Source organism: Tyto alba, unplaced genomic scaffold (assembly GCF_018691265.1).
Source record: "Tyto alba isolate M040663 unplaced genomic scaffold, T.alba_DEE_v4.0 Super-Scaffold_41, whole genome shotgun sequence".
Taxonomy (NCBI): domain Eukaryota; kingdom Metazoa; phylum Chordata; class Aves; order Strigiformes; family Tytonidae; genus Tyto; species Tyto alba.
In genome coordinates this window covers 495,229-520,560 of record NW_024881317.1, presented here as the reverse complement: position 1 = coordinate 520,560, position 25,332 = coordinate 495,229, and the positions used below count along the sequence as shown (strand labels likewise).

Below are 25,332 nucleotides of genomic sequence, written 5' to 3'. Positions count from 1 at the left end.
GGCGGAGGGGCCGTGTGCCGGCGGCCCCCGGCCGCCCCGGCTTTATGCGGGGCCAGAGGTGTGAAGTGGCACCTTCGTGGCCGCATCAGCAGCACTTCAAAGGGCGGGGGGGGGCGGGGGGGGGGGGGGGACCGGAGTGCAGCCACCTTTGAACACGCGGGTGACGAATTTTACCCCAGCGGTGTGAGGCTGCTCTGTGCTGCCCACCCACCCCACCCCCCCTGCAGCCCCCAACCCTCTGCGCTGTCCTGAGGAGGGGGCTTGGGGCCCACACAGGGCCTGTGTGGGGCTGCAGTGGGGGCTGCTGGGGGGCTGCTGGGGGACTGCAGTGGGGCTGCTGGGGGGCTGCTGGGGGGCTGCAATGGGGCTGCAGTGGGGCTGCAGTGGGGCTGCTGGGGGGGCTCCACAGCAGGGTGGGAGCCGCAGCGGTGCCAGTTCTGGGTGCCCACGCCCCCCCACCCCGCAGCGTGGCCCCAGCCGGGCATCCCCCGTGCCCAGCGGGGCTCTGCGGAACACCGACCCCCGCGCCCGGTGCCGCGGGCGGGGGGGGGGCACAGCCCGGCCTCCCGCAGCCCCCGCTAATGGCGTTTCACACTGAGGGGCGCGGCCGCCCGTCGCGGAGCCGGTGCCGGTGCCGGTGCCGGCGGGTGCCGGGCAGGGCCGGCCCGGGGGGGCGGGGCTGGGAGGGGCCCCCCCGCCGCGTTCCCAGGCCCCGCAGGTGTCGGTGCCGGCGGGTGCGAAGGTTTCCAGGGAAACGCGGGAAGGAAAAACCATCAGGGACACCCGGCACCGGCACGGCCCCCCCGCCCCGGCAGCGCGACCCCGGGGTAGCTCGGGGGACGTGACCCCCGCACGGCAATGTGCACGGGAACCCCCCCCCCTCCGGTACCGGGTACGCACAGCCCCGGGGGGACAGCGGTGGGCACGGGGACCCCCCCATACCGGATGTGCACAGCTCTGGGGGTACAGCAGTGGGCACGGGACCCCCCCCATATTGGATGCACACAGCCCCAGGGGTATGGCGGTGGGCACGGGACCCCCCCCATATAGGATGCACACAGCCCCAGGGGTATGGCGGTGGGCACGGGACCCCCCCCATATTGGATGCACACAGCCCCAGGGGTATGGCGGTGGGCACGGGACCCCCCCCATATTGGATGCACACAGCCCCAGGGGTATGGCGGTGGGCACGGGACCCCCCCCATATTGGATGCACACAGCCCCAGGGATATGGCGGTGGGCACGGGACCCCCCCCATATAGGATGCACACAGACCTGGGAACATGGGACTCCCCCATACGGGGTGCGCACCGGCCCAGGGGGATGGCAGTGGCTGTGGGACCCCCCCCCCAGGATCCCTCAATGTCAGGTCCCAGCCCCAGAGCTGGGCAGGGGGCACAGGGCCAGCTGTGGGGGTGCAGGGGCCCCCCCCCCCCCCGCCCCGTGAAGCGGGGTGAGCCAGCGCCGCGTTGCTCGCGGGCCTCGTGTTTCCCGGCGCTCCCGGGAAGCCCGTTCCGTTTCCCGCGGCAGAGCCGTGGCACGGAGGTGACGAGATAAATCCGGCTCGTCACCCACCGCCAGCCCCGCGCTCCTGCCGCGCTCACCGGAGCCGGGCTCGCTGCTCAGCCCCCCGGCAGCCGCGGGCAGGGGTGCGGGGCCCTGGGGGTCGGGGTGCTGACCCACCGCCCTCCCTTCCTGCCACCACGCTTTGCCGTGGCACCCATCCACGTGCTGCTCAGAGCCACGTGCACCCCGGGGTGTCCCCCCCCACCCCGGCAGCCTTGGCCCCGCGCCGAGCCCTGCTCCCGGCACCCGCACCGCCTGCCGTGAGGATATCGGCCCGCAGGCACGGCACAAAAACGCCAATTAATTAATTAATGCTATTAATGCCCTCTGCCCCCTCGCTGGAGGCAGTGCCACGCCGCTGCCCCGACCAGGCTCCGAGGGCGCCGGTGCCCGCCCGGCCCCACGGCACATCTCTGGGTGCGCGGGCGCCTGACGCCGTCCCAAAGCCCATCCCCAGCGCTGGGGGGGCTGCAGCTGGGGGGGGGCCAGTGGCAGCTCGGCCCTAGGAGCGTGGCGGGGTGCTCTGCACCCAAGTACACAGCTTGGGGCACAGCGCCTTCCCCCTCGGCGCTGCCCTGGCCCCACGCCCCCCCATTCCCAGGCCCCCTCCTGGGTCTCATTAGCTGATGAGCTCCCGGGTAATGAGTTCTGCGGCCCCGCTGGGCAGCCGCTTCCCACCTCCCTCTTGTTTGGACAAGTGCTGGAGCGCGGCTGGGCCGTGGCAGCGCTGGCCGTGGGGTCAGAGCCGCCCCCCAAGGGAGAACCCCCAGCCCCTCACCCCTCGGGGGAGGTGGGGTCCCCGCACATCCCTCCAGCCTGTACGGATGGAGCACAGGCCGTGGGGCAGGCGTGGCGAGGGCTCCGGGATGGAGCTCGGCTGCAGAGCCGCAGGGCTCCCGACCGCTGCTGGCCAAAGCCCCCCCGGGGGTCTGTGCCCAGCTCGGACCCGTGCCCCCAGGAGCGGCCAGCCCTCCCGCTGAGGGGGTCCCACAGGCACTGCTGGGGGACCTCCCCGGGACAACTTGCTGCTCACTTTGGACCCACCATCCCTGCTCCAGCCCCCCCTGGGGGGGGGGTCAGACATCCGCATGGCCCCCAGCCCTGGCTGGGCACTCTTGTCCCTCCGGCCGGGATGGGGACGGCTGGCAGGGATGGTGCCCAGAGGCTCTGCCCAGCCCAGGGGTGAGTGCCCCAAAAACATCCCAGAAAACAGCCCTCTGCACCCCACCCCAGAGCTGGGCAAACAGCTGCACCCCCCCACTCCCCCCCAGGGCTTCTGCTGTGCCCCCCCCCCAGCCCACACGCACAGGCAGGGTCCCCTGCCCTGGAGCATCCTAAGGAGCTCGGCACCCCACCACGGTGCTGCCCACTGCCTCGGGGACCCCGACAACCAGTCTGGGGTTGGCACCAGCAGGAGAAGCAGCAAAGGGACCCTCAGGTCCACACAGAATGGGGGGGTGGGCACAGCCCAGTGGGTCCCCACAAACACTCGGGCTGTGCCTCCAGCTTCTCCAGAGCATGCCAGGAGCCCGGGGAGCCAGGGCTGCACCCCACAGCCCCACGGGGTCGGGGAGGCTGAGGCAGCACGACCGGGTGCAGGGATGTCTCCCAGGACGGGAGCATACTGGTCCCATTGCCAGCGCACCAGCCTGGCTGCCCATCCCCGCGTCCCGCTGCCCCTCGGGGCAAGCCCAGGACCCCCAGCCGTGGGGCTGGGAGCTGAGCGGAGGACAGGGGACACCCTTGGGTGTCAGGGCTGGCGGCTCAGGGTCCCGGCACTGGAAGGTCAAGGCCCCGCTGCCCGGGGTGCAGAGCGGCGGTGCGGGACGGTGCGGGTCTGGCAGGGCTGGGCGACGCGTTAGCATCTCTCACGGGCGTGTGAATTGGTCCCTGCACACTTCCCAGCGCCGGGCAGCGCCAATTAAGGGTCGGAGGAGTCAGAACTGACACCTCTGCAAATGGGCCCGGCATTCCCAGGCTCCCGGCCGGCCCCAGCCCGGCTCTGTAGGTTTTGACACCTCCAGGCAGGCACAAAGGCGTCACCTCGCACCCCGGCCCCGCATAAAGCCGGGGCTGCCCGGGCACCCCCAGACGCGGGCAGCGGAGCAGACCCCAGCCATGGCCGGACCCCCAGCCCCGCTCCAGCCCCCGCCGGGCCATGCTCTGCTCTGGGACCAGGCGAGGGAGCTCAGCGATGCCACCTCCCCAGCCGCTCCCGCAGAGCCCCCCGCCACATCCCCGTGTCCCCCGCGGGGCCGCCGGCCGGGGTCCGGGGGTCAGCGGGGCGGCAGGGGTGACCCCGGGGGTGCGGGGGGCCCGCGGCAGAGCGCCAGCGAGCGGGAGAAGCTGCGGATGCGGCGGCTGGCGCAGGCGCTGCTGCGGCTGCGGCACTACCTGCCGCCCGCGCTGGCACCCGCCGGGCAGAGCCTCACCAAGATCGAGACCCTGCGCCTCGCCATCCGCTACATCGCCCACCTCTCGGCCCTGCTGGGGCTCAGCGAGGAGGCGCTGGCCCGGCGGCGGGGGGCAGCCCCCCGCCACTGCCCCCTCTGCCCCCAGGGCCTGGGGTGCTGCCAGAGCCCGGCCCCCCGCCTGCGCCCACCGGCCCCGGCCCCTTCGCCCCCCGGCACTGCGGGCTGGGGGTCACCTCCTGCAGCGGGGACCCCCCTGGAGCCGCACGCCACGGGGGCCTGGGGGTCGCCCCCCTGTGGCGCTGCGGCGGGGACCCCCCCGGAGGCGCTTGGGGTTCCTGACATGGGGACGGAGACCTGGGGGTCACCCCCCTACGTCCCTGCAACCGGGACCCCCCCGGAGCTGCACGGGACCACCCCTGGCTCCATCTCAGGGTCCTGGACATCACCGCTGTGCAGCCTCGGAGCTGTGACCCCCCTGGAGCCCCCCCAGAGACGTGCCGCGGCCACAGGCACTGGAACCGCTTCCTCCTGCTGCTTGGAGCCTGCAGCCCCCCGTCAGCCTCCCGGGGCAGGACTGATGGACACAAGGCCCCCCGAGACCCCCACGCGTGGCTACCAGCTGCCGGCACACCACCAGGTACCCAGAGCGCCCTCCCCAGCCCAGCCCCTGCTCCCACACCTCCCCGGGAAGGGGGGTGGATGCTCCTGATGGGGTGCAGGCAGAGCTGCACCCACAAATCCCCCTGCACACAATGGCTGGGGTGTCTGCATGGGCTGGGGGGCACAGGGTGCGGGGCGGGGGGCACGGTGCCATCCCACAGCCGCTCACCTAACGCAGCTCTTTCCGCACAGCTCGGCAGCCCACCGGCCCCGGACAGGCTCGTCTCCCCAGCCCCCCGAGCAGCCCCAGTCCTGCCCACCTGCACCCCAGCACGGCACTGGGGGGGATGGAGCTGAGCCCACACCCCCACCCGCAGAGGCTGCGCGGGGGACAGCGGCGCGGCACAGAGCCGCGCGGGACGGACACCGGGAAAAGGCCCCTCATTAAAGCTGCCGTGCACCGCCGCAACCCGACTCGTTACTGGGGACCCCGCTCGCTGCACCCCAGCACGGGCAGGGTTGGGGTCCCAGGGAACCCCCCCCACACCCACACAGCCAGGTGCTGCCTCCGCGCCGGCGGCTTGGTGCCCCCCCCCCCCCAGCCTACCCTGCCACCCAGAGATGTCCCAGAAGTAGGGTGACAGCAGGACCCACCACCCGGGGTGCAGCCCCACTGAGCCCTGGAGGGGCGGCTCCCACCCCCCCATCGGGTCCCATCCTTCTCCCGCACCCAAAACCCCCACGAGGGTTTGGGACCAGGGCTGCAAGAAACACCCTTGTGCTGCTGGGACCATCCGGCTCCGTCCCTTCCTGACCTGGGTAACCCACGGGGGACAGTCCCCGGGGAAGCCACGGCCCCACTGAGGCACCCCGGCCCCGGAGGGAGGGGGCACGGCAGCCCCCCGTGCGGGGCGCAGGGCTGGGGCTCAGCGGGAGAGCTCGCACGCAGCCGTCAGACAGAGGGGCCGGGGGGGGCTGGCGTCGGCAAAGCCCCCAGAGCCACTTAGCACCAGGCTTCTAACAGCCCCAGGGGGGCTCTGCGGCCCCGGCCCCCGCCCCACGCCCACCGTGGGGTCCTGGGCGCTTCCTGCCCCCCCCCCCCCCCGAGCCGGCATCCCCCCAGCAACCAAGGTGGCCGGTGCAAGCTGCCGTGCAAGCCTTTATTTACACCCCCCCTGGCTTTGCACGATCCTGCAGAGCCCAGCTCTGCCCCAGGCACCGCGGGCAGCAGGGCTCCCCCGCCCCCCCAAAGCCCCCCCCGCCGCCCATCATACAGGCATCAAGCCCGGCCCGCGGGCAGCAGCCCCTGCCCCTCACGAGCGGCAAAAGACCCGGCTGGGCTGGCCAGGGTGGGGGGCACAGGGGCTGCCAGGGGAGAGCGGTTGGGGCTGGAGAGGATGGAGTGAGTGGAACTGGGGAGGGGGCGAGGGTCCGGCCCAGCCGTGGGGCTCGGGGAGCTTCAGGCTTGGCCCCCGCAGCCCCATCCCGTGGCAGCCGGCCCCAGGGCCGGGCCGGGAGGAGGGCGCGCAGCCCCCGGGGCCGCACGGTTAGCTGGCGGCCGTCTCGGCCTGGAACCAGCCCAGCACCGTCGCCTGGTTCTCCTTCACCCAGGCGATGTTGGCGCGGGTCCTCTCCAGCGCCTGCTCCAGCGCCCGCGTCCCCGACCCGAAGCCGATGTCCTCGTTGTCCGCCTTGAACTGCTCCAGCTGACGGGGAGAATTGGAGCTGGAGCAGGGGTGGGGCACCCCGGCCAGCACCCTGACAGCCCCCGGCAGCACCCCACAGCCCCTGGCAGCACCCTGACAGCCCCCGGCAGCACCCCACAGCCCCCGGCACCACCCCACAGCCCCCAGCACCACCCCACAGCCCCTGGCAGCACCCTGACAGACCCCGGCACCACCCCACAGCCCCCAGCACCACCCCACAGCCCCCGGCAGCACCCTGACAGAGCCCAGCACCACCCCAGCAGCCCCCCACAGCCCCTGGCAGCACCCTGACAGCCCCCGGCACCACCCCAGCAGCCCCCCACAGCCCCCGGCAGCACCCTGACAGAGCCCAGCACCACCCCAGCAGCCCCCGGCACCACCCCAGCAGCCCCCCACAGCCCCTGGCAGCACCCTGACAGACCCCAGCAGCCCCCCACAGCCCCTGGCAGCACCCTGACAGCCCCCACAGCCCCCCACAGCCCCCGGCAGCACCCTGACAGAGCCCAGCACCACCCCAGCAGCCCCCCACAGCCCCCGGCAGCACCCTGACAGCCCCCACAGCCCCCCCACAGCCCCCGGCAACACCCTGACAGACCCCAGCACCACCCCAGGAGCCCCTGGCAACACCCCAGCAGCACCCCCCCAGCCCAGAACAAGGCCAGAAGCTGCCCGGAGCCCTGGGCACAGGAGGGGGGCAGGGGCAGGAGCCCCCCCTGCCAAGGGCTGCTGGCAAAGGGCGGGTTGCAAGGTGCTGGCAGCGCAGAGCCGTGGCCCCGCTCCGGCTGGGGCTGGGGTCTCCGGTGCCAGGTCCTGCGGTCCCTGTCAGGGTCCAGCCTCACCTGCTGCAGCTCAAACTCCGTGGAAAACCTCTGGGTCACCGATAAAATCAGCCGGGAGAAGGAGAAGGAGCCGCCGCCGTACCTGGGAGGGCAAAGAGGCAGCTGAGCTGGGGGCCCCGGGCAGAGCAGCACCAGGGGCTGCGGCTGCCCCGAGCCCACAGAGCCAGGGGAGGGATGGTGCCACCCCCCCGAGGGGCACAAGCAGACAAGGGATGCTGCCGGCCCCCCCGCAGCCCCCCGGCGCGGTGCTCACTGGCCAAAGATCGTCCTCCAGTTGCCGCGGATGAAGTCCCAGGCCAGGGGCTGCCCCACCACGTTGCTGGCGATGCTGTTGATGGTGGAGGTGGCATCCTGCTTCCGGATCTTGTTGGGGTCGAGGGTGTATTGCAGGTACCTGGGGGGGACACACGCTGCTGGGTGAGGGGCCGGCGGGGGGCAGAGCTGCAGCACCCACCCGGGCCCCCCCACCCACCGGTTGAGGATCCAAGGAGAGGTGCTGCAGGAGAGGGCTGTGCGGAGCTTGTCGGCCTCGGAGACGACGGTGGCCTCCCTGAACCTCTCCCAGATGAAGTCCCAGGCCTCCTCCCCGCCCGTGGCCACGATGCTGCAGTAGATGGAGGAGCGCAGATTCGGGGGGATCCTGCGGGAAGGAAGAGCCGCCTCAGCCGGGAGCCCCTCGCCGTGCCCAGCCCGCGGCACCCAGGGGACTCACGGGTTCTTGGTGACATTTTTCTGCCACTGGCGGAAGTAGTTGGTGGCCAGGTCCTGGCACTCGACGATGCCGTAGGAGCAGGCGGTGTTGATGGCATTGATCTCGTTGTACCTGGGGAGGGGGCGGCCGTGCAGGGCTGGGGACCAGCACACGGCAGCCGGGGCCACATCCTTCCCCCCCCCCACCCCCCACACGCAGGGGTGACCGTCCCGGTGCAGCTGGGGAGACCCCGGGGGTCCAGCCCAGCCCTGGGGCTGCGGCACTTACTGGTCCATCAGGCCGCTGGGGATGGTGACCCAGTTATTGGTGATGTTCTTGTAGTGGTTGAAGAGGGGCGTCACCTGCTTCTGCACGTATTTCTGGGGGGCAGGAGGACAGTCAGCACGTGGTATCGGCCCCCCGCCCCAGCTCTGGGTGCAGACCCCAGGGCTCCGCTGCGGGGCCCTGCTCACCTTCATCACCCCGAAGACCTCGGTGCGGTCGAACATCAGCTGGAAGTAATGGAGGTTGTTGAGCGCCGCCTCCCAGGGCATGTACGCCGTCTCCCGGCTCAGGAACCGCGTGGTGCTCAGGGCCAAGGTCACGTTCACGTACTTGGCCCTGCAAGGGGTGAGGGCAGCGTCAGCCCCGTGGGGCTCCCGGGGCACCACCCCCCCCCCCCTCCAGCCCCCCCGGCGCAGCTCACCTGGCCAGGTTAAAGGCGTCATCGATGATCTGGGCACGGTTGATCACGGGGATCGCCTGGGAGGGAGCAGAGCCGGCGTCTCAGGGCAGCCCCGAGCTGGGGTGGGGGGGTGGGGGGGGGTGCCCCCCGTACCTGGTGGTCGCTGGCGAGCTGGCCGAGGAGCTGGTCCCAGTTCTCCTGGTTGTAGTTGACGCGGAAATACCCGCTGACGTCCAGGTTCAGCAGGAGCCAGCTGGGGCTGCTCACCTTGAACTGGGTGTTGGTTTCTGGGAGAGGGAGAGAGGGTCTGCCGGAGCCACCCCCTTGCTGGCGAGGGGGGCCAGGCTCAGCTCCCCGCCCCGGGGGACCCCGACCTCTGCCAGGGCAGGGGGGGTGGCACCCAGACCCCCGCGCCCAGCCCAAGCAGGACGCGCCGTACCTGAGACGTTGGTCAGCCAGTACCTGTCCCCGGTGGTATTGTGCGTCATCCAGGTGATGGGGATGATCCAGACGTAGCTGTGCCAGGGACAGGCAGGCAGCGGGATCATCCCCTGCCCCCCCCGGACCCCTCCACCACCACCACTGACAGCCCCCCACCCCACTCACTTGAAGACGGAGGGTCTGTCCACCGTGGAGGTGGGGTCCAGCAGGAAGTGCCTCTGGCTGACGTTGCCGGTGAGGGTGTTGACGGTCACCACGGGGAAGCCCATCTGCAGCGTCCACCGGTCCATGATGTTGCTGATGGAGTCAGGCAGCGAGACGTTGTTCCTCGCAACAGCCTGCGGGGAGGGCAGCGCCGGGGGTCACCGGGGCCGGGGGCGCGGGAGGGGGGCACAGGGCTCGGCCGGAGCTGCACCCCCTCGCCCAGCACCCGGCGGCTGCGTGGCCGGGACCCCATCCCGCCGGGCAGCCCCCCCGGAACCGAGGCAGCAGCGGGGAAGGGGCTGGGTGGGGGGAGCAGCCGGCAGCAGCCAGCCCCCTCCTACCTCTTGCAGATAAAGCCAGAGGTCCGTGTAGACGGTGTTTTTGTAGGCGAAGTTGTGGAGGTAGGACTGCGGGAGAGCACCAGGAGAGACGGGTGGGCAGGGGCAGGTCCGGGGTGCAGGGCACCCGCAGAGCACCCGGGGAGGCCCCTTCCCTGGGGTGCCCCCCCCCGGCACCAGCAGAGCCTCACCTGCAGCCCCTCCCGGAACACGTCCTCGGTGAGGAAGTCGGAGAGCATCCTCAGCACCGACGCTCCCTGCGGAGACGGCACGTCAGAGACCCTGGGGTGCACGGGGCACCCCGCAGCCCCCCCGGCCCCCCCCAGGGCCTCGCGTGCCCACCTTGCTGTAGGCGATGCTGTCGAAGACCTCGCTGATCTGGGCCGGGGTGTTGACCTCGTCCTCGCGGATGGAGAGCGGGTGGGAGGTGGTCAGGGCATCCGTCGCCATCACCGTGTACACCTCGTTCAGCACCATCAGGTCTTTCTGCGGGTGGGGGGGAAGCGCCAGCACCCACCTCAGCCCTGCGGGCACCCCGCTGGCAGCGGGGACAACCGCGGGGGGTGCAGGGGTGGAGGGGGTGCCCCTACCCCCCGCCCGCACCCCCCGGCACTCACAATGTTCCAGGAGGGCTCCACCGAGTTGGCGCCCAGGTACTCCACGTAGGAGGCAAAACCCTCGTTCAGCCACAGGTCGTTCCACCACTGCAGCGTCACCAGGTTCCCGAACCACTGTGGGGGGGCACAGCACCCCGTCAGCCAGCCAGGCCCCGCCGGGCAGCGGGGCGAGCGGGGGGCACGGCGGGTACCTGGTGGGCCAGCTCGTGGGCGATGACGGTCACCACCCGCTCCTTGTTGCCGATGGAGGAGTAGGCATCGTCGAAGAGCAGCGAGTTCTCCCGGTAGGTCACCAGCCCCCAGTTCTCCATCGCGCCCGCGTTGAAGTCGGGGAGGCCGACCTGGTCTGGGGGGGGCGGAGGGGTCCCGTTGGCGGGCGGGTGCCGGGGTGCCGGGGTGCGGCTCGACCCGGCGCCCCGCGCGCCCCGTGGCACCCACCGGACTTGGGCAGTGGGTACGCCGTGTTGTAGTGATTCTCGAAGAAGTTGAGGATGGGGCCGGTCACCTGGAGCGCGTAGCTGCCCTGGCCCTCGGCGATGGCCTTGGGGCGGCCCCAGATGCGAATCTGGCGGGGAGGGACGCGGGGCTCAGCTGCTGCCCAGGCTCAGACCCCCGGGCGGGCGGGGGGGTCCCCCCACCCCCAGCCTACCAGCACGTTCCCCATGTCGTTCTGCACGTAGCCGAACTGGCTGACGATGAAGGCCAGCAGGTAGGTGGACATTTTGGGGGTGGTCTGGAACTCAGTGATGTTCCAGCTCTTCCCATCGATCTTCAGCTCCCGGGTGCCTGCGGGGGAGCAGAGGGAGGGGGGGGGTCACCCCACAGCCCTGCCGGGACCCCGGGCACCCCCCCGCCAGGGCTCCCCCCGCCCCACTCACTCCTGGCAGGCATGTTAGAAATGGCCTCGTGGTCGGAGGGGTGGATCAGCGTCACCGTGAAGTTGGCTTTCATGGCCGGCTCGTCGAAGCAGGGGAAGGCTTTCCGCGCATCAGCCGCCTGCATCTGCGTGGTGGCCACTACCCTCCTGCAAGCCAACCCCGTCAGCGCCCGGGGGGCGGCCGCTGCAGGGGCCAGCACCCCCCCCCGGGTCCCCCCAGTCGCCCCGCACCCTGCCACCTCCCCAGTCCCATCCCCGCTGGGGCGGCATGCGGATGCAGGGGGGCACAGAGGCTCCCCCCCACCCCCTCCCGCCATCCCCTCGCCCCAAACCCAGCCCCCTGCCCTCCACCTACTTGGTTCCTGATGAATCCACGTATTCGCTGCGGTAGAATCCGGCCAGGTCGTCGGCCAGCTCCCCCGTGAAGATGGAGGTGAGCCGGTAGCGGTGGCCCTTCCGCAGCTTGCCGCCCAGCTGCACCACCAGGTACTGGGTGCGGGTCTCCAGCCAGGTCGTGTAGATGGGAGGCACTCTGGAGTTGTTCATCGACTGCAGCGAGACGTGGAAGAGCCCTTGCAGGGTGTAGTTCAGCTTCTTGCTGTGGATGAGGATGAGGTTGGTGGCTTCCGTGCAGGTGAAGACCACGCTGCTGTTGCCCTTGAAGATGTACATGTTGTTGGCGTCGGGCGTCAGGAAGGGCTGCAGGGTCACCTCGTAGGACTCCGGCACCAGCGTCGTCGGCAGCCTCCACCGGTTCCAGGGCTGGACGGGGGTGGCGCTGGTGGTGGGGAGGTCGGTGACCGTGACGGGGGGTCTCTGTGTGGGGGGCTGGGGAGCGGCCGTGGTGGGTCGAGGGATGGCCGTGGTGGTGGTGGTGGTGGTGGTGGTGGTGGTGGTGGTGCCAGCATCCGTCACCTTGTTCTTCTCCTGGGCGTACACCACCGAGAGCGCGATGATGGTGGCCACGGCCCCCAGGGCCAGCACGATGGCCACGATGGCCACGCTCTTGCTGATGAAGAAGCCGGCCGCCATGGCGAGGCTGTAGGAGCGGTGCCCACGAAGGAGGCTCTGCCCGGCTGGCACGGCTTTTAGCCTCTCGCTCTCACGAGGTTTATTAGTCCAAGTTAATGGGTGAAGTATTAAATGACCATAAGGCTCAGGGCGGCAACGGCCCCCGCGATGAGCTTTCCACCCGCCCTCCTCCCAGCCTTGCGGGAACACTAACGCCCAGCGCCGCTGCAGCGGGGGGGTAAATCCAGCAGCTCAGGATTGCACCATCAGGGATGGGCAGCGCGGGAGCGGGCGCGGGCTGCGGGGACCCCCTGGGTCCCTCCCGAGCACCGGCCTGGCCCTGCAAAAGGAGGGACAGAGCAGGTAGTCACAGCCGGTGGCCACATCCCGGGTGGCCCAGGCGCCGGAGCCCAGCCTCTGGCTCAGCATCACCCTGTTTGCCCTCGAGTGATGGGGTCTGAGCTGCCGCCGGGGGGTCCCGGCTGCCCCTCTCCCTGCCAGGGACCCGCTGTCGGGGCCGAGGGCACGGTGGGTGGGGGCCGGCGCCTGGACCCTGGCAGGGGAAAGGAGGGAGGGTGCGGGGGGCAACCCCGGCGGTCCGGGTGGAGCCCGGGATGGTGCTGGGGAGGAGCCCACCCTGGCCCCAGCCCTCTCAAAGTCCAGGGTTGCGTTGCCTGGCTCGCACCCTGGGGTCAAACTCCAGGACCCAGCTCGGGCAGGCATGTGTCACCAGCCACGGGGGACCCCGTGCGGGGCCACGGGCCACGCTCGGCCCTCCCGCCAGCCACGGGGCGAGCTGGGGGTCTCCAATGGCACGGCACACAGCTGAGAGACAGCAGGTCCCGCGGGCACAGCCTCGCCTGCACCCCACGGCGCAGACACCCCCCCCCCCCAGCAAACACACCACAGTTTGGGGTGCTGGCGTGCGGGAGGGGGGCACACGCTTCCCTGTGAGAGCTCTGCCTTGGCGGGGGAGAGCAGCCCGAGCCCCCCCAGGCCGTGCGGGTCGGCCCCGGGGGCCGCGCCAGAGGCAGGGCAGAAAGCCACGGAGCGAAGTCCCCACGCAGGGCAGGGCGGGGAGGTGCTGCGTCTCCCCTGGGAATAGAAACTCCTGTCCCCAGGGTCCGACCTCTCCAGCTGGGAGACGTGGGCAGGTCGCGCAGCTCTGGGCCAAGGGGTGAACCCCGGGGGGAGGCTGAGCAGCGTCGGGAGGGACCCGTGCCCTGTCCCCAACAGCACCCAGCTGCACCCACCGGCATCACTGCACCCGGCAGAGCATCCCCGAGCCCAACCGGCCCCACGGCCCGGGCGCGGGGGGGCCTGCAGCGTGGGCTCACTCTGCCCCAGCCCCTGCCCTCGCTCGGGCCGAAGGCGCAGAATTCGGGGAGCGGCGAGCGCCAAATCACAGCTGGGACGGCTCCCCCCGGGGACAGGGGCCACTGCCAGCCAGGGGGGTGCGGGGCACCGCGCACCGCTGCGTCCCTGCCCGGCGGCGACCCCCCCTCACCCTTCGGGTACAGCGTGAAGGCACTGACCCCGGCTCCCCCCCACGCATTTCTCCCCCGTTAACACCAGCCAGCCCCTGCCCCCTCCCTGAGCCCCCTCCCCAGGCTGCCCGCACCCCCCCGGTCACCCCACACCCCGACTCCCCCAGACCCAGCACACGCAGGCTCCTGCCCACCCCCCACACACACAAAGTCTCCCCCTCCGCAGAGCCCTCGCTGACGGTGCACACGCGTGCCCCACGTCCCACACGCGTGCCCCACATCCCACACGCGTGCCCCACGTCCCACACGCGTGCCCCACGTCCCACACGCGTGCAACACTCAGGGCACAGAGGTTGGGCGTCACCCACATGGACACGCAGCTCCCTCGAGGCCCTGGCCCCACGCACCCCATAACCCGACACGCACACACACACACACACATCCCACAGCCTCCCAGAACATCATGCACCCCCAGGGACCCCCCCAAAACCCCCCCATCACTTATGGGCCCCATAGCCCCCACGCACATGAACCCCTGCAAGCACCCACACAGCCCCTTCCCCCCTCAGCCCAAGCGTGGGGACCCCCAGGACCCCCCGGCTGGGGCTCTGCCCCCCCGTCCCCTCCCGGGGGTTTGGGCAGCGGCATCGCCCCCCACTCACCTTCCTGCGCTCAGCCGCGGGGAGCGGGGGGCAGCGAGGGTCCTGCCCGCCCCATCCCCACCGAGGCACCCGGCTCTGCGCCCTGCCTGCCCCCGGCTCCCGGCCGCCCCAGCTCCGCCAGCTCAGCCGCCAGCGGGAGGAAAGTTTCCTCCGAAAGCTCCAAGGGAAGTAACCTGAACCTCCTCGCCCCCTTAACCCCTGGGCTGCTGGCCGGCCCGGGGCGGGGGGCGCCGGGGGGGGGGGACAGAACCCGGCCCCACCGTGGGCTCCCACACGCCCGGCACACGGAGATGGCGAGGGGTCTCTGCTGGGGGATGGTGCCTCCGGCCCTGGGCAGAGCGGGACCCCCCCGGGGCTGCGGGACCCCCCCGGGGCTGCGGGACACTCCTGGGGCTGCGGGACCCCCACCCCCAACCGCAGCTGGGAGCCGTTAGTCAGGGATGGATGCCCACCAGCCCTACGCAGGTTGGGGTCTGCGGTGCAGCCCGCCCTCGCCCACCCGGCCCCTACACCCCGGAGCACCCCCAGGGTCTTGCTGGGGTTCCCCCCCACACACCAACGCTAGCCAGCACACTCACCACGGCGGGGGGGGGGGGATGTGACAAGAAAGGGGACAAACCACCACCCAGCAGCAACCAAGCCAGGCTGTGCGCCCTCCCCCCAGCACCCAGGAATGGTGTCCCTGCTTGGGGGGTGCCCCCTGCTCAGCCCCCCCAAGCTCAGCACCCCCTGCCCCGGCAGCGGTGGGTTCAGAGGCGTCCTGGTCCTTGTGAGCAAGCTGCGGGGCTGTGGTGGGGGGCACAGACGGGTTTGCTGGGTGCGGCACCCCAAGGCAGCCGGGCCCCGGGGTCTCACCGCACGGGGGGTGACCCAGCACGGGCACGGGCTCGCCTGGTGCCTGGCAGGGCGAGGGTAAACGTTTGCCTTACCCCACGGCTGGGCCGGTGCCAGGCTCCATCGCTCCCCTCCACCCCCGGGGGGGGGGGCCTGGAGTTGGGGGACACGCTCCGGCAAGCAAACCCAGGCTGAGCTCAGCAAGACCCAGCGCCCACCAGTGCCAAAGCACGGCCTGGCTGGGGACGGAGCCAGCCCCAAGCCCCAGTCACATCTCCCACCTCCGGGCCACGCAGGCAGCTCAGACAGGAGAGCACTGAGCCCCCCATGGCACCCCCTGCCCCCCATGTCCCCCTCCCCCTCACCTCGGGGTGCAGGAGGGCTCTGGTGACACAGCCACCACTGCTGCCGCAGCGGGAGCCAGCGCTCACCCCCGGTACAGCCTCCCCACAGCTCTGTCGGGTCACTTTGGGCTCCTGTCCCTGGGCAGCCCCCCGGGGTCCCTGGGCAGCCAGGGCTTGCAGGGCCACCCCTGCCCCGGCCAGGCTGGGCTGCTCCCGCACAGCCCCATGCCCACTGGGGCCAGGGCTGCAGCCCGCTTGGATGGGGAAATGGGGGTCCAGGGGCTTCATAGACTCATGGAACGGTTTGGGGTGGGAAGGGACCTCAAAGCCCCCCCAGTGCCCCCCCCTGCCCCGGGCAGGGCCCCCTTCCCCCAGCCCAGGGGGCTCCCAGCCCCGTCCAACCTGGCCTTGAACCCTTCCAGGGAGGGGGCACCCACAGCTGCTCTGGGCACCCGGGGCCAGCGCCTCACCCCCCCCCCCCCCCCCCCAGGGAACAATTTCTGCCTTAGATCTCATCTAAATCTGCCCTTTTTCAGTTTAAAACCGTCCCCCCCTGTCCTACCCCCACCCCCTGACCCAGAGTCCCCCCACCTCTCCTGTCCCCCCTTTAAGCCCTGGGAGGCCGCTCGAAGGTCCCCCCGGAGCCTTCTCTTCTCCAGGCTGACCCCCCCAACTCTCTCAGCCCGGCCCCCCAGGGGAGCTGCTCCAGCCCCCCCAGCATCTCCGTGGCCTCCTCTGGCCCCGCTCGAGCAGCTCCGTGTCCTGGCTCACCCCGCGTGAACCACTCCACCATCCCTGCCCTCTTCCACACGGGCGAGGGGCCGGCCCTGCCCCAGCACGGGGGTCCTTGGCCCCCCCCAGAGCCGAGGCGCCGGCAGGACACGGGAAGGGGCAGCGCGGGGGGGGGGCTGCGCACCAACCTCCTCGCTGCAGAGGAAGCACGTGTGGCCGGACACATCCTGCACCGGGGAGTGCTGTGCCACGGCGCGGGGCTGGGCGCAGGCACCCATCGCAGCCAGTGCTGCCCGACCCCCCCGGCACCCCCCTGTCCCGGGCCGAGATCCTCGCCACGGGGCAACCTGGAGTTTTCCCCTCCGGCCACGCCGGTGCCTGCCGCACCCCGTGTCCCAGCCCCAGGACATCACTCACCGGGCTCCTTCCACCCCAGCGCTCCGGCAGCCGACCGGAGGAAGAGGAGGATGGCTGGCGGAGAAGAGGAAGAAGCAGGTTGCCTGGCTCTTTGACCTCCCCAGGGCCACTGGCCATGGCTCGTGGCCAGCTGGGGAAGGGTTAAGCAGGGAGGCGAGACGGCAGGAAAATTCCTTCCAGGCAGAGTCACAGTTTCCCTGCCAGGGGAAGTGGAGGCAGAGCGGGAGCCCGGCCGCGCCGGAGGGGAAGCAGAGGAAGGGGCCCCGAGCCAGCCCGGAGGCTGGTGGCCAGATGGAGCCGTGGCCGAGCCAAGGGCACGGGGCACCCAGCTCGAGGAGCCCCGCTGCCCATCCCGGCCCCCGCAGCCACGCTCAGCCTGACCCCCAGGACCAGCCCCGCTCCCCCCAGACCTCGGGGTGGGGGGGGACACACCAGCCTCAGCGTCTCCACATGCCCCCCAAGGCGTGCGGGGCCAGAGAGAAGGCAGGAAAGCTGGCGGGAGGGCTGCGAGCACGGCAGGCTGCAGGCTGGCGACCAAAGGCCCAGAGCAGGGGACACCACTGTCACCCCCCCACCGCGGCCATCGTGCCCCTGCTGCCTGCTCCGGAGCGCAGGGCAGGGTGCAGGCAGGGAGCCCACGCTGCAGCAACCCCGGCCCTCCCCCGAGCGGGGTCCAGGGCCCCTTTTCCCACCCCCCTGCAGCAGCCAAGAGCCCCCGGGGGGCTGCAGCTGCCCCAGGCCCCTGCAGCCCCCCCCCAGTGCTGCCTCCGGGGCCGGGCCAGCAGCAGACACAGGCGAGGGTTCACACGGTGGTTTATTAGGACGCAGGGACACGCTCCAGCCTGGCCGGGCCCCGGCAGAGCGCCGGCAGCTCCCAGCCCAGCAGGTACCAGCCTCGCTGGTACCCACCCCAGCTCGGGGTGCCAGATCCAGTGGGCAGGAACAGGGTGGATGCGGGGACACTGGGCAGGGGACTGCCCAGCCCAGGGGGGACGGAGGAGACCACAAGCCTTCAGCTACAGGTGCATTTTTACAGCTGGGAATCCCAAGAAGTGCTGGGAGAGGCAGGAGCCAGCTCTTCCCCCCAGGGCGAGGAGAGAGGCTGCGTGTCCACGGGGAAGGAGAAGGGAAGGGAAGAAAGGGCGCTCTTGTCGTCGGGGCACGAAAGAGCAGAACCGAGCCGGGGTGCACGGTGATGGAGGGGCTGACAGCACCACCACCACCGCTCCCTCCCCTCCGCCAGCGGCAGCACTCCGGGCTCACCGTGTGCTGCGTGGGCAGGGGCCTGGAGGGGCAGGGGGGGCCCCACGGCGGCCAGCCCAGGCCCCAGCCCGCCGGCGCGGGCAGCCCTCCCCGCCACGGGACGCTCACATGAACTGCGACAGGTTGGGCACTTTGATGTTGATGTCGCCGATGTTGATGTTGCGAGGGATCTCGGGCAGGTTGATGTTCTTCACAGCCGAGACCGCGCGGGAAGGAGCAGCCGAGAGGCCGCCCTGCTGACGGGGAGGGGGGAGCAGTGACCACCAGCCCCTCGCCCCCACAGACCCCCCCCGCGAGGGGCTCCCGGCTCAGCCCCGCGCTTTGCCGCAGGAGCATCCCCGAACCGAGCCCTGCTCCGTGCTGCCCTGCCTCCCCCGAGCCCCAGGGCCCGGCCGTGTGTCCCCCCCCTCCCAGGGCTCAGCTCGGCAGCACCCGGGGAGCAGCCCCCACCCCGCCGATGGGCCCGTTTCTGTTCACAGCTCGGGATCGGGAGCGGCAGGGCCGGCACGACGCTTCCCTGCGACCAGAGCGGAGCTGCGTGCTCACGACGACAGCGCAAACAGGGGCAATAAACTTTTCACTCCCTCGGGTTATTAACCTTGGTGGGAACAGCCGTTTCCATGCTCGGGCTGCTCCTAAGCAGCATGGAGCATGGCTGGGGAGGGATGGCCCATACGGCTCCCCGAGGACTCAGGCAGGCAGAGACTGGGGGTACTGGGGACACCCCCTGAGCACCCAGTAAGTACCTCAGCCTCCTGTGGGGCAGAGCTGCAGCACCGCCACTCACCTCCGCCTTCTCCAGCTTGCTCTGGGCCTCCACCTGCGCCACGATCTCGTTCATGTTGGTCTCCAGCACCATGCCGCCTATCACCACCTCCTGCAAGATGTGGTGAACCTGCGAGGGAAGGGATGGGCAGAGGGAGGGCTGTGAACCCAGCCCAGCTCACGGGCCGGCCGGGGGCAGCGGCGGCCACCGTGCTGGCATGGAAGTGTGTCAGGGGCTGACATTTCTTCCCCCGAAGAGACACAAATCCAGCCCCGTCCCCCCCTCAGCCCGTGGTCCGCGGCACAGCCCCACTGCCTGCCCTGCCCCTGCTCCAGAGGACACCTACCCCGGGGGCCGGAGCGAACGTCGCCCACCAGAGCAGGGCAGCCCCCAGAGAGGCCGGGACCAGCCCGGCTCGCCGGCACACGCTGGCTGCACCACCTCTGACACCTCGAGCTGAAGTCTGATCCCTCCCTGCGCCGGGATCGGGGTCGCACCCAGGAACAGCCCCCTGCCTAGAAAGTGTGCTGGGGAGGGGCCCCCCGGGCAGCGAGGACCCCCCCCGGGCAGCGGGGACCCCCCAGTCTCCCAGAGCTGCTTCTTCCCAGGACGAGTTTCTTCTCCCCAGAAAGCCAGGCCAGAACCCAACTGCTTTGCTTTCTCTTAGGAAAGACAGGATTGTGACACACGCTCGGAAAAAGCACAGAACTGCTGAGAGAGCCTGCTCCCTTCCCCAGGCTCTGCCCGGCTCCAAGGATGAGCCAGACAGGCTCAAGGCAGCGAGCTGCTCCCTCCTGCCAGCCCCCTCCACGGCCGAAGCAGGAGAAAGGGCTCACTGTGATGTGCAATCCAAGAAGAGGCGCACCTTGGGCTCCACCGCCCCGCTCAGCCCAGCCTTCCTTGCTAAGTCAGCAGCTCCCAACAACCACCCAGCACAGATAATGAGTTTATAGGTCTCTGGTTCCTTCCGTGAAATAGGCTATTACTGCGAGGTGGTGCAGTTATTATATCGTTTTATGGCTTCACGAGGGCAGGTTGCACTTGTAAAATCTGTGTGGCACACAGTGCCGGGGCAATGCTGTGGAAAATAAAGCGAGCTACAGAACCCGCTAGAAGGGGGGGGAACCCGGCTTTGTGCAAGCAGCGAGCCCGATGCCCCCACAGGGCTCCCCGGGGGTCCCATCCTGCTCCAACGGCGCCAGGAGCGGAGGGTGTGTGGGGTCAGCACCGCAGAGGGTGAGCCACGGGCGACGCAGCATCTTCCTGGGACGCCCGCGGCACCAGGACCGCTGTCCCGCAGCACGGCCTCAGCCCAGCCCCGGCAAACACCGCACCCGACGGTGCTGGCAGCTCCCCGCAACGGGACAGCATCTGGGCCGCAGGAAACCTTGCTCCTTCGAGATCTGGCTTCAGCCCGAGTTGGACCAAGCCCAACAGGGCAGAAATCCCAAGCAATCTTTGTTATCCAAACCGAAACACAGAACTTCCTGGACAAACCATGTCCTCTCCGGGACCTTGCAGCTGCTGACTGAAACTCACATTCTCCTCCAAAGTACGAAGAACAACCAGGGGTTGGGCAGGAGCCTCCTCTGAGCCTCCCCACGGCTTCGTGGCTCCCCTTGTGAAAGGGGGATCCCCGCAGCTCTGAGGCTGCTGCTCCCAAAGCCGACGGCCTAAAAGCACTGGTGTCACCGGTGCCCGAGAACCACAGTCCCACCCAGCTGCCCGCTGCGAGAGCGGGGACCCAAAACCCACCGCAGCTCTCATTTCACGGCCCCTGTGCTGCACAAGGTGTATCTTAAAGCCACAACAGAAAAAAAATCACGAAGGCCAAGCCGCCCCCAAATCCCAGCCAGAACCCGCTGGGTCGGGGGTGTCGACAGCCAGAGTCCCCCCTCGACAAACCGGCGCTTGGTGCCCGGCCTCGTTTCTCACCAGCTCCGCGGGGCAGAGGGTCGCAGGGCGCCCTGCACGGCTCCTGCCGGACACAACGCCCGGGGCAGGCTCCACGGGAGCGCTGGGGCAGCACCACAGGGCAGAAAGCCCTGCCCCAGCACCCGGGGGGCCAGACCCGGCCACCGCCGGCACACGCCCGCGGGCCCCCAGCACCCCCAACGCTGCCCGCCCGCGACCAAGCTCCTGGAAGCACGGGCACACTCGACAGCAGCACACTGAAAAATAAACCCGTGCCAAATATAGAGACGAGGGGAGCGCCTGATAGCGGCCAAGGACTGAAGTCAAGGCTGGGAAGCAGCAGGAGCACAGGGCGGGCAGTAAACAAGCCTGACTGGTAGGAGAGCCCAGGGGCGACCGAGCCCGGGGTCTCCCCGGTGAGAAACCCTCCTGAGCCCCGTCTCCTTCGAAGCCTTTGCCTGGCAGGAGAGTTCAGAAGAAGGGCAACCCGTGCTGCCGCTGGCAAACCAGAAAGCGACAGGGTAACCGCTTCTGCCGGGGGCTGCGGACTGAGCGTAAAGCTGCCGGCTCTTGGTCACGCCACAAAATAAGGAACCGGGAGCGCATCCTCCCCGGCTGGGGCCAGAGGTGCCCCGGGGGGGCTGCCGTCACTGCTCCCACAGGTGCCCCTCCTGCCTCCCTCCTTCCCCTCCTTTTGCTCGCTTTGATAAGAACAATTTTTCTGATGAGTTAATCAACAGTGCAACATTCCTGAAAGTTTACAGCTGGGCAAATTATGAAACCAAAGTCTTATTTCATCAGTTGCTAGTACATTCAGCTGATCCAGCTCACTTTCTAAGAAGATTTTCTAACGCCATTTCTCTGCCAGAGTTCCCAAGTTGGAACCGCCGACAGAAATGGAACATTTTACAGCCTTATTGATTTTTTCACACTCCTCTTTTTTGTTGGCGCGTTTTGTCTTCAACAAAGCAAGAAAACCCTTATCAACAGCAGCACAAGTCCAGCACACGTCAGCTAAATTCTCCTTTCTCCGAGCATAATCCCGGCTATCTTCAGCCCCATCTATGAGACCATCAGAGAGGATAGGTTCCCGCCCAGAAACCCAGTCCAGCTGAAGAGAAGTCATTAAAGGCTGTGGCTCAAATGAAAGTTTACCGAGCACTTTGTGTTCCAAACACTCCCATTGTTCCGTGCCTTTTTTCTCCTGCAGCTCTAGCAAAATGCTAGCAGGACCTCCAGCAGGTCCCACAGTAGAGGGAGTAGAGGCAGAACGCCCCTGCACAGCACCAGAGCCTGCCCAGCTCCAGCCCACGCAGGCTCGGCTCTCCCGTCGGGAGGGCACGACGTGAGCAGCTTACCCCAGGCTGACCACTTCCCCGCCCGGGATTTCACTCTCCCCCCCAAGAAGTGAGGCCCGACCGTGCTGGCATCCTGCCCCCCCAGGCACCAGAGCTCCCGCCCGCGGGCGCGCAGGCACGGGGCTGGCCCGGAGGAGCGCCCAGAGCCACGACCCACCTTGTCCATGTGGAAGATGAGGTCCAGCTCACAGACGTTCTCAAAGCACTTGTCCAGCGTCTCCACAAACACCTGAGGCGGCAGGAAGGGAAGGTCAGCACAGAAGACACCCCCCCCCCCCCCCAGCAAGATGCGGAAAAGCCGCAGCCCCCACCAGAAACCCGCTGTGCCCCGGGGTGTCACCCCGAGCGGGGACAACACCCTCCCAGCCACCCCCACCTCCCGTCGGCGGCAGGAAAGTGCTGGTCCCCGGGTCAGAGACAGGCGGGCCCGGCCCGCGGGCTGCCCGGGACCCCCAGCACGGCAGCAGCAGCGCGGGGTCGGGGGACTGCGGGGCGGGCACCGGTGGGCAGCCCTCACGACACCACAAAACCCAGCTGGGGAAGCCCGGGAGACGGCGAGCGTGTCCTGGGTGAGGGGCTGCAGCTGGAAGGAGAGCCTGGGCGCGGCGGCTCGAACCGGGCAGCGTTGGGGGGCTCCCGCTCCGGCCAGCTCCCCCGCAGCAGCGGTGCGTACCCACTCGCTGCTGTCTTCAGGCGCTGCCCGCACCCCCAGAACCCTGCTCAAGCGGCCCAGCACAAGGCGAAGGGCAGCAAAACACAGGACGCGGGTGACCCGAGCAGGGCAGGGTGACCCCGTCCCGTGCCAGCGCCCCCCCGCCTGCCGTCAGCCAGATCTAGCAGAGGTCCCTTCACAAGTCCATGCAGCGTCTGAACACAACTTTTAAAAGGGGCGTGTAGCTCTGGGTCCCTCGCTGCGAGACGGACACTGAGGGGCTGGAGCGTGTCCAGAGAAGAGCAACGGAGCTGGGGAAGGGTCTGGAGCACTAAGTGCTGCGAGGAGCGGCTGAGGGAACCGGGGGGGGTTCAGCCTGGAGGAAAGGAGGCTGAGGGGAGCCCTGGTGGCTCGCTACAGCGACCTGAAAGGAGGGTGCAGAGGGGTGGGGGTGGGTCTCTCCTCCCCAGTAACAAGCAAAAGGACAAGAGGAAACGGCCTCAAATTGCATCAGGGGAGGTTTAGATCGGGTATTAGGAAAAATGCCTTCAGTGGAGGGTTGCCAAGCACTGGAACAGGCTGCCCAGGGAGGCGGTGGAGTCACCACCCCCGGAGGGGTTTGCAGGATGTGTAGATGTGGCGCTCGGGGACACGGTTTAGTGGTGGAGTTGGCAGTGCTGGGCTCTTTTTTTTTGTTTGCTGGCGATACCAAACCGAGAGGGGAAGTGGACTCTTGGGAAGGGAGAGCCATCCTGCAGGGAGACCTGGACGGGCTGCAGGAGGGGGCTAACAAGAACCTTATGAAGTTCAACAACAACAAGGTCTTGCACCTGGGAAAACGTAACGCAGGAGGAATTAGAGCAGACCTTATCCTCATGTTCCGGTATTTAAAGGGCGGCTGCAAAGGAGATGGAGACACCCCCTTTACAAGGAGGCACACGGAGAAGTGGAGGGGTGACGGGCACAAGTGACTCCTGGGGAGATTCTGACTGGACACGAGAGGAAAACGTTTCCCCATGAGAACACTCAGCCGCTGGGATCACCTCCCCCGGGAAGCGAAGCGGCGGATTCCCCAGCACTGGGCACTTTGAAGATCCAGCTGGACGGGGGGGCTGGGCCAGCTTGTCCAGACCGGGCTTTGCCAGAAAGGCTGGGCCAGCCGACCCCTGGGGTCCCTTCCCCCTGGACTATGTATGACTGCACGATCACTGTATACGATTGTAAGATTAACGGTTGGACTTGATAGTCTGAAGGACCTTTTCCAACCTCCGTGATCCTATGATTCTACTTTTTAAAGAAATCCACCCAGGGTTGACTTCCTGCCGCTGGTTCCAGGTGGAGGAGCCGTGTTTGGGCTGGCGCGCCGGCAGCTCCCCCTCCCCATCGCAGCCCCCTGGGCGGCTCCCCGGTCGCTGCCGGGAGGCACCGCAGGCACTGAAAGGTGTCGGGGGCCGGACTGTGCCTCGGGGAGAGGTCCCCACCGGCCGCCCTCAGGCAACGGACCCCCCCCCCCCGGCAGAGAGAGAGACCCACCTGGATGAGGTCCAGGATGCCCAGCTCGCTCTCTGAGGAGTCCACGCAGAAGACGAAGTACAGCGTGGCGTAGTGGCGGTAGATCAGCTTGTAGTCCGAGCCCCCGAACAGGCTGCGGAGACACGAGAAGGGGCGATGGGCTATGAGGGCGTGGGGACACGTAGCCCAGGCGCCGCCCCGGGGCGAGGGGACAGCCCTGCGCGGCCCCCTCCTCGCCCCGCAGGAGGGGCAGGGGGTTACCTGCCGCACTCGAGGAAGTTGCAGATGTGGTCGTCGCGCTTCAGCACCAGGTGGAAAGTCTCGCGGATGATCTGCTGCTGGACCTCCTCTGCCTGCACCGAGCCGAGGGGAAGCGCCCGTGGGGTGCGCGGCCTGGAGGGCCCACGCCCCCCTGCTCTGCCCCACGGGACACCGCGAGCTGGCAGCTCCGGGACACCCCAACCCATGGCCGAGCCCCCCGGACACCCCAACCCGTGGCTGAGCCCCCCGGACACCCCAACCCATGGCTGAGCCCCCCGGACACCCCAACCCGTGGCCGAGCCCCCCGGACACCCCAACCCATGGCCGAGCCCCCCGGACACCCCAACCCATGGCTGAGCCCCACGGACACCCCAGCCCCAGCCCCATGGACACCCCCAACCCTGGCCAAGACCCCCGGACACCCCAACCCCACCCGAGCTCCCTGGACACCCCAGCCCCAGCCGAGCCCCCAGATACCCCAACCCCAGCCCCCGGACACCCCCAGCCCCACAGACACCCCAACCCCCTCCAACCCCGGCTGGGCCCCCAGATACCCCAACCCCATGGACACCCCAACCCCACTCGAGCCCCATGGACTCCCCAGCCCCAGCCCCACGGACACCCCCAACCCTGGCCAAGACCCCCGGACACCCCAACCCCACCCAAGCCCCCTGGACACCCCAGCCCCGGCTGAGCCCCCAGATACCCCAACCCCAGCCCCCGGACACCCCCAGCCCCACAGACACCCCAACCCCCCCAACCCCAGCTGAGCCCCCAGACACCCCAACCCCAGCCCCACCAACCCCAGCCCAGCCCCCGGACACCCCCAACCCTGGCCAAGACCCCCGGACACCCCCAACCCCGCCCGATTCCCACAGACGCCCCCAGCCCCCCCGCCGGGCTCAGGGACCCGCTGCCACCCACCCGTGTCCCCGTGTCCCCCGTGTCCCCGGCCCCGCACCAGGTGCTGGTAGAAGCGGACAAGCCGCGGCTTGCCGTGGTTGTTGAACACCAGGATGGCGTTGATCATCCCGGCGGCGGGCCGGGAGCGGCACCGGGAGCGGCACCGGGAGCAGCACCGGGAGCAGCACCGGGAGCAGCACCGGGAGCGGAGCGGGAGCGGAGCGGGAGCAGCACCGGG

The 25,332-nt window shown here is 69.6% G+C and overlaps 3 protein-coding genes across 5 annotated transcripts; 1 reads left to right on the top strand and 2 right to left on the bottom strand.

Annotated features, from left to right (window-relative positions):
- The first annotated feature begins 3,684 nt into the window (after positions 1-3,684).
- LOC116959202 (mesoderm posterior protein 1-like) lies at positions 3,685-5,045 on the top strand. Its single transcript, XM_042804292.1, has 2 exons — positions 3,685-4,617; positions 4,833-5,045. The coding sequence occupies exons 1-2, from the start codon at positions 3,685-3,687 to the stop codon at positions 4,935-4,937; spliced, it is 1,038 nt and encodes a 345-aa protein (XP_042660226.1). The 3' UTR covers positions 4,938-5,045.
- Positions 5,046-6,009: 964 nt separating this feature from the next.
- On the bottom strand, positions 6,010-16,532 carry LOC116961509 (alanyl aminopeptidase, membrane). 2 transcript variants are annotated; one of them, XM_042804381.1, is made up of 21 exons: positions 16,466-16,532; positions 11,334-12,329; positions 10,980-11,125; positions 10,751-10,887; positions 10,540-10,666; positions 10,293-10,447; positions 10,102-10,215; positions 9,827-9,970; positions 9,676-9,741; positions 9,488-9,553; positions 9,108-9,280; positions 8,941-9,017; positions 8,655-8,788; positions 8,523-8,578; positions 8,290-8,437; positions 8,105-8,196; positions 7,838-7,948; positions 7,598-7,765; positions 7,379-7,519; positions 7,126-7,207; positions 6,010-6,286 (listed from the first exon to the last, which is right to left on the bottom strand). In XM_042804381.1, exons 2-21 carry the CDS (start codon positions 12,008-12,010, stop codon positions 6,128-6,130), a joined length of 2,973 nt encoding a protein of 990 aa, XP_042660315.1. In that variant the 5' UTR covers positions 12,011-12,329; positions 16,466-16,532; the 3' UTR covers positions 6,010-6,127. The 2 variants fall into 2 exon arrangements, with proteins under 2 accessions (XP_042660315.1, XP_042660314.1); XM_042804380.1 differs by lacking the exon at positions 16,466-16,532 and adding an exon at positions 14,139-14,263.
- A 729-nt stretch (positions 16,533-17,261) lies between these two features.
- On the bottom strand, positions 17,262-25,332 carry AP3S2 (adaptor related protein complex 3 subunit sigma 2). Of its 2 annotated transcripts, none has more exons than XM_042804267.1 (6): positions 25,153-25,332; positions 24,192-24,283; positions 23,952-24,063; positions 21,924-21,995; positions 18,516-18,623; positions 17,262-17,964 (listed from the first exon to the last, which is right to left on the bottom strand). In XM_042804267.1, the coding sequence occupies exons 1-6, from the start codon at positions 25,219-25,221 to the stop codon at positions 17,833-17,835; spliced, it is 585 nt and encodes a 194-aa protein (XP_042660201.1). In that variant the 5' UTR covers positions 25,222-25,332; the 3' UTR covers positions 17,262-17,832. The 2 variants fall into 2 exon arrangements, with proteins under 2 accessions (XP_042660201.1, XP_042660202.1); XM_042804268.1 differs by having other exon boundaries at positions 17,262-17,961; positions 25,153-25,329.